This window comes from Gekko japonicus, unplaced genomic scaffold, assembly GCF_001447785.1.
Source record: "Gekko japonicus isolate JY-2015 unplaced genomic scaffold, Gekko_japonicus_V1.1 scaffold542, whole genome shotgun sequence".
NCBI lineage: Eukaryota > Metazoa > Chordata > Lepidosauria > Squamata > Gekkonidae > Gekko > Gekko japonicus.
This window is the reverse complement of record NW_015163104.1, coordinates 90,535-98,084: the sequence shown is the minus strand read 5'-3', so window position 1 is coordinate 98,084 and position 7,550 is coordinate 90,535. Positions and strand designations below refer to the sequence as shown.

Here is a 7,550-nt window from a genome sequence, read left to right as displayed (position 1 = left end):
GTTGCAAGGCCGGCGGCAGCGGCCGGGACTGTTGGGGGCGGGGTGTGTGGCCTTATGACACACTTCCGGTGATGTCAGGGGGTGTGGCATATGCCAATGAATTATGCTAATGAGTTCCCCTAGCTCTTTTTCTACGAAACGACCCCTGCCTACAATTATGTTCTAAATACATGATCAGTGGCTCAAAATATATGATCAGTGAGCTCCCTCTCATTGACAGTCTTTAAGCAGCGTCTGGGCAAACGTATTAGTTTGCCGTTCATTCTCTGGCTACAAGTTTGAACCTTGCCTGCCATTCTAAGGTATTCGATAAAGTGTGTGTGCACACGAAAGCCCATACCTTGAATAAACCTTTGTTGGTATTAAAGGTGCCACTGGAGTCTAAATTTGTTGGGCAAACACTTGTCCAGGGATGCTCTAGGCGGATCCTGCATTGAGCAGGGGGTTGGACGAGATGGCCTGTAGGGCCCCTTCCCACTCTGCGTGATTCTGTGATTCTACGAAAATGAACCTCTGCCTGCTGGCGCTCGTGTGCTCCTGTTCATGCACATAAGAGACAATGCGCTCGAGAGCTGGAGTCAGGCTATTCCGGGGAGGACTCTCTTTCTGAGCAAGGGGCAGCAGCCCCAAGAAGCCCTTACAAGCTGAGAAAGAGACAAGGAAGAGGGAAGTAAAGGCGGAAGGACTCTGAATTGTGCCTTTAAGGGATATATAGTGGGATGATTAGGGGGTACTTGGCTATGTCAGTTAAAAATTAAGATTAACAGAAAAAGAGATGTATTAAGGTTAGACTCGGTTTGTAAAGACTTAAACGAAGTGAAGACTTGAAGAAGACAGCGGAAATGAATAGCTCCTCTCTTGGGTTTTTAGATAGTAGTGGGTTCTTCTCTTTATCCTGTATATGTAGTTCCCCCTTCCTTATTTCTGTTATAGTTTTGTAGTATTGTAAAAAAATAATAAAAAATCCCCTCAGGGGGCTTAAAAAAAAAGAAAGAGACAATGCGTTCGCTTCTTGCCTGGAGGTTCAATTTGTTGAAGGCATTGCACTGGCTGCCAAAAGGTTACCGGATTCGTTTCAAGGTGCTGGTTTCGACCTTTAAAGCCCTATATGGTCAGGGGCCTGCCTACTTGAAGGACCGCCTTTCCCCACATGTGCCCCAGAGAGCACTGAGGTCAGGGACACAGAATCGCCTGACTCTCCCTGGCCTGAGAGACGGCAGGTTGGCCATTACTAGGGCTAGGGACTTTTCAGTGGCGGCTCCACACTGGTGGAATGAGCTCCCGGAGGGACCTTCTACAGTTCTGCAGAGCCTGTAAAATGGAGCTCTTCCACCAGGCTTTCGAGTAGGATTCGCCACTGACCAACGAGCCACCGGAACATACTACAGCCCGTATGGTACACCAGTGGATACTGCCTTCCACTATGGGATTGTATACTGAATGCCACCATCATTTGCACAGTTCTTATTAGCACTTTACGATGTTACGTAGATTGTTTTGGGATATTTTATTGTATTTATTGTTTTATTCAGGGGTCATTTCGTAGAAAAAGAGCTAGGGGGACTCATTAGCATAAATCATTAGCATATGCCACACCCCCTGACATCAGCGGAAGTGTGTCATAAGGCCACACACCCCGCCCCCAACGGTACCAGCCGCCGGTGCCAACCTTGCAGCTCCACTGCCGAGCCCGATGAGGGGCCCGGCGGTGGACCTGCAAGGCCAGCGGGAGTGCAAGGAAGCCCCGCGAAGGCCCTCCCTGGCCCCAGGCAGGCAGGGGTGGGGAGAGGCAGGGAGGAAGCAACTTACCCTCCCTCTTCTCCTGCCTCCTCCTGGCTGAATGAGGGCCGGAAGCGGGGAGGCCGGAAGCAGGGGGCGGGGCTTTGTCATGTGCCCCGCCCCCCGTACCTCACCTGGGGGAACTGCGTTCCCCCGCGTTCCCCCCCGAAATGACCTCTGGTTTTATTGCATTTAATGCTTGTACGCTGCCTTGAGCCAGTTCCCCGGCAAGGTGGGATGTAAATTGAAAATAATAAATAATAAATAATTTTTGCAGGGACTGAAACCCCAAGAACAGCAGCTCCAGCGCCTCCAAATGCCAACTTCCCCTGAATCCCCTCCTCAAGGGTGAAAAAGGAACAGGGACTGGACAATCGAGGCTGTCACTAGGGAGCAGCGTGTGGCCTACGCAGCGGCCTGGCCTTCCCCACTGCCCACTTGCCCATGGGACCATCACGTACCTCCATCTGTCCGATTCCAGCCACTTCCTGTCCTTCAGGCGAAAGCGATGGACTGGAGACATTCAGGCAATGGGTCCCCCTGCCTGCAGTGAACGGAAGGGAGACTTTAGAAGGGGGGATCGCTCCGTCTGTAGTCTGAGCCAATGCAAAAGAGGAGAGAGGGGCTCAGGAGCAATGTTCCCTCTAAGCTGGGGAGGCTTCTGAGCAAAAATTCTACTTTGTGAGCTACTGGCATGAAAGTTGTGAGCCAGCAATTTGGCTACAGCATAAATTAGTTTGCTCTGGAGCCTTCCTTCCTTCCTGAGCTGAGACAAAAATGTGTGAGCTGGAGGCTAAAAAAATGTGAGCTAGCTCACACTAACTCAGCTTAGAGGGAACACTGCTCAGGAGGGAATGTGGGCCGAAGCATGCAGTGTGGGCAAAGCCCTACCGAAATCCCCTCTTCTCTTCTGCCAGGTACAATGTCTTCCTTTGTACCTCTGAGGCAAGAGGTCCCCCACCTTTTTTTTTAAATTGAATTTTTTTTTAAAGTTTTCTCTTTAAAAGGGTGGGATACACAAGGAAAAGAGGGGTATGGGGAAAATATACATTCACCAAGTTTGTGAAATATTATGAATTGTTACATACAACAAGTAAAATCAGACGGATTACCAAATGTATTACATGTTTCAAATATAAAAGCAAACAATAAAACTTCAATATTACAGAATTTGGGGATAGACTCTCTCTATAAAGAATAAACAAGAACTTTCCTAAGGTTAGTGATAATCAATTAACAAAAATACATCTTTAACAATTGAACAAACTTCTATACTAAAATTAAATCATTGTAAAAACCTTAATATTGTCTCGATTGTTTATCTAATTCTAAATTTTATTCTTACTAATTATTTAATTACGAGTGGAATACAGAATAAAATATTAAAACTACAATCAATATCTTCATCGCCTTTAATATAATATTCAGGTAATTCCAGAACTTTTTAAAAAGTTAGTTATTCCCAGGGGTCATTTCCTGCAGGAGTTCACAGGAGCAGAGCTCCGGTAGTAAAGAGCCCAGGGGGCGGGCACATGCAACAAGCCCCACCCCCTGCTCCCAGCAGCCCTCAGTCAGAGCAAGAAGCAGCCAGGTAAGTTGCAGAGCTCCCCCCAGCCCCCCAGTCCTAAACAGTCCAGTGGCACCTTTAAGACCAAGTTTTATTCAGGTACAAGCTCTCGCTCCTCTGCGAGGGCAGATCTGCACGCTCCCCCCCCCCCAATAGCTAGCAATTCAAAACAGTCCAGTGGAGCCTGAGTGGTGGGTGTTGCCTTCTGACACACTTCCAGTGATGTCAGGGGTGTGGCATATGCAAATAAATTATGCTAATAAGTTATGCTAATGAGCTCCTGCACCTCTTTTTCTACGAAATGACCCCTGGCTATTCCCATAGTATGAGTAATAAGCTTGCCATTTCTGCTGAAGGGTAGTCGCTGGTATTTTGCTTATATCACTGGCTTCTCGGCCTTTTGGCTAAGATCAAGGGTAGGTCCCCAACCTTTTTGAGCCTGAGGGGATCTTTGGAATTCTGACACCACAAAATGGCCACTGTGGGAGGCAGAGCCACCCACAACCACAGACAGAAGCTCAAGTGCGGGGGACAAGAGGAGTAAATATTAAAAATTCACTGGGAAAGAGGAATCAGTGGTAGAGCCCTCTGCTTGCCACCCAGAAGGTCCCAGGTACAAGCCTCGGCATCTCCAGTTAAAAGGACCAGGTAGGAGGTGAGGTGAACAATCTCATCCTGGAGAGGCGCTGCCAGTCTGAGGAGACGAGACTGACTCTGATGGGACCAACAGGCCTGATTCAGTCCAAGGTGGCTGCGCTTTCAAACAATGCCAAATGAGTTCCTAACAGGCTGGTATGCCAAATACCCAACTGATCAACATATCTGCCTGTGGAAGAGCTCTGTGGAAGATCTACCACGTTATGTATTGACCTGTCCCTTGTACTTGGGTCCCAGGAATAAATTCCTGGCCATGATTTTAGCCAATCTAGAGTCCTTTTCTGAGTCTGAAAAAGTGTTTATATGCTCTCTGATAAGGAGCCTTCTGTTTCGTACAGAATGGCTCTTTTTTGCCCTGGCTGCTAGGAAGATCAGAGCGAACTCAGTCTCTAAAAATATCTCCAACTGCATTGTTCTAGTATTATTGTGCTGATTGTATGCTGAGGCTTTAACCTTGCCTGCCTGTAATTATGTTTTAGTAAAGGTAAAGGTTCCCTTGCTCGAAAGCCAGTCGAATCCGACTCTAGGGTTGCGGTGCTCATCTCCGTTTCAATGCCGAAGAGCCAGCACTGTCCGAAGACGTTTCCGTGGTCATGTGGCCAGCATGACTAAACACCAAGGCGCACGGAAGGCTGTTACCTTCCCACCGAAGCGGTATCTATTTATCTACTTGCAATTTCTTGCTTTCGAACTGCTAGGTTGGCAGGAGCTGGAACTAGAGACGGGAGCTCACTCCGTTATGCGGCACCCGGGTCTCGAACTGCTGAACTACTGACCTTCCACAGCCTGCAGTTCAGCGTCTTAACCACTTGAGCCACCGCAGCTCAATTATGTTTTAGATATGTTTTAATTGTGAAGGCCAGCGGCCATGAATAATAAATTCAATACAGACACGGTGCAAGGCAGCTTCGTGCGTTCACACTGTAGCGGCAGCTGTCTGCCCATCCAACGGGCAATCTGAAGTCCTATTGAGTAGGAGCCCACCTGGTCCCACCCGTACACGGATCAAGACAAAACGCAGAGGTCTTTCCCATCACCTGTTATCTGATCCTTTTAACTGGAGGGGCTGGGGGCTGAACCTAGAACCTCCTGCAGACCAAGCAGATGCTCTGCCATTGAGCCATGGCCCCTCCCCTGAGATAGCCATGTGAAATAAAAATCAGTTTCTTATGAAAATCTTGCCCTCCGGTTGAAGTTAAAAATGGGAGGGAGGGAGGGAGGGAGGGGGCATCTAATGAAGCTGGTGGGCAGTAGGTTCAGGACGGACAAAAGGAAATACTACTTTACACAAAGGGTGATTAAAATGTGGAATTCGCTGTCAGAGGATGTAGTGATGGCCACAGGTATTCCAAAGAGAATTAGACAGATAAGCCTACTAATGCCTGCTAGCCATGGTGACTGAGGGGAACATCCACATTCAGAGGCAGGAAGCCTTTGAATCCCAGAACCAGGAGGCCACATCAGGGGAAGGCCTCACCCTCTGTGCCCTGTTGTTGGCCCTCCAGAGGAACTGGTTGCCCACTGTGCTTGACAGGATGCTGGACTAGATGGACTACTGGTCTGATCTAGCAAGGCTTAAAGGAAGGAAGGAAGGAAGGAAGGAAGGAAGGAAGGAAGGAAGGAAGGAAGGAAGGAAGGAAGGAAGGATAGTTTCTGTTGTAAAAGTGGGGAATTTTGACAGATGTGGCTCTTCACATCCCACACCTGCCAAATTCCCCTCTTCCAAGGAACAGGACTAAAGCTTTGGCCTTCCTTGACTGCAGATCACCAGAACCATCCCCGAAACATGACTGATGTGGAAGACAGAGAAACTCCATGAATCCTCACCCGGCAAATGGCTCTCCCCATCGCCGTTCTGTCTGATGTCCTCGTAGATCTCTCTCTGCACAGCGTCTGACTCCTCCTCCTCTCCCTCCGGGGAACGCAGGCAGACCTCCTGCAGCAGCCCCAGAAAAAGAGAACAATCCAACTCAACACAAAGCGGATTTTGGTGACGCTTGCTAGTTAAATCACAGAAAATAAATAGTATCAAATAAATTTTGGAATCATCTGCAGTTGCCAATAATAAGTATTAATCATTGTGATTGACCAGGAATAATTTTAAAAAATCAAAGCCATTAATTGTTTGGTACCGTCTCCTTTTGTTAAAATGATCATGATAATAATTTAGAAGAAGAAGAAGAGATTGGATTTATACCCTGCCCTTCACTACCTGAAGGAGTCTCAGAGTGGCTTACAAACTCCTTTCCCTTCCCCTCCCCACAACAGACATCCTGTGAAGTAGGTGGGGCTGAGAGAGCTCTCCCGAGAACTGTCCTTGAGAGAGCAGCTCTGAAAGAACTTGTGCCTGACCGAAGGTCACACCAGCAGCTGCATGTGGAGGAGTGGGGAATCAAACCCGGTTCTCCCAGATTAGAGTCCATGCTCTTAACCACTGCACCAAACCGGCTCTCTACAGTACACCAAACTGTAAGACTTCCTAAAATAATAATGTAAGACTTCCTAAAAATACTTAAAGCAGTTACAAGATATTATTATGGGCAACCATGACTATTTTGTATGACTGCGCCACAAAGGTAGAAGTTCCTTCTGGAGGCTCAGCCAAGTATGAGCTTGAGCATCTTCTGGTTGGGTTCCCTTCGGTTTCGGTGACTGCAGTTAAGCTGGGTATTAGCATTCTGTTTTATTTTGGGACTCACCTGCCATTTCTCTGCTTCGGCCTCTTGCTGGCTCAGCAAGAAATCCTCGACCAGGGCCACGGCCTGGGCACAAGTTTCTGGCTCCCCTGCCCTAATCCAGCTCTGCAGCTCCGGCGGCAGGATGGCCAGGAACTGCTCCAGGATCAGCAGCTCCAGGATCTGCTCCTTCGAGTGCCTCTCCGGCCTCAGCCACCGGCAACAAAGCTCCTGCAGCTGGCTGTAGATCCGGCGCGGGTCCTCCACCTCCCGGGAGCGGAACTGCCGGAAGTGCTGGCGCAGGGTTTCCATGCGGTTGGCTTCCCAGCGCATGATGGCCACCTTCACTTTCCCATAATCCTCCCTGTCTCCGGCCTCCAGGCTTTCAAACGCCTGCTGGGCTTCTCCGCTCAGTGCTGGCAGGAGCCGGACCACCCACTCTCCCCTGGGCCACTGGCAGGCTTGGGCCACCTGCTCAAAGGAGGCCAGGAAGGCCTTGGTGTCCTCCCAGGGGCCGTGTTTCTTCCCCCACCCGGCCTGAGGGGGATCCAGCCTCCCCAAGAAGTCCTGCCACTGGGCTTCCCAGTGTGGTTCCTCTCTGCCCTCTCGCCACGCTCTCCACCTGGGCTGCTCCTTCATAGATTCAGGATGAACCATCCTGATCGTTTCTCCTGCTTCTCCTGGGCCCTCTTCTCGTTCTGCGCTTGCAGACTTTTGCTTTCTTATCACATTCATTCCTGGTTGTGTTCTCACAAATCCAGAACCAGAAAGCAAAGTGATGGTTCTCCAGTCAGGTTGATTCCTGAGGGAAACCCTCAGTCCCAAATATCTTTCTTGACTGCCTCTACATTCCTCTGAGAGGATGATCTGAC

The 7,550-nt window shown here is 49.1% G+C and overlaps 1 protein-coding gene across 1 annotated transcript in view; it reads right to left on the bottom strand.

The window, feature by feature from the left end:
* The window catches only part of LOC107106581 (zinc finger and SCAN domain-containing protein 31-like), a 14,301-nt gene extending 6,966 nt beyond the window's left edge, over nucleotides 1–7,335 (bottom strand). Inside the window, exon 1 of the mRNA XM_015406761.1 lies at nucleotides 6,695–7,335. Coding sequence (XP_015262247.1) covers nucleotides 6,695–7,335 — 641 coding nt within the window. The remainder of the gene's footprint in view (nucleotides 1–6,694) is intronic.
* Between the last annotated feature and the right edge of the window lie 215 nt (nucleotides 7,336–7,550).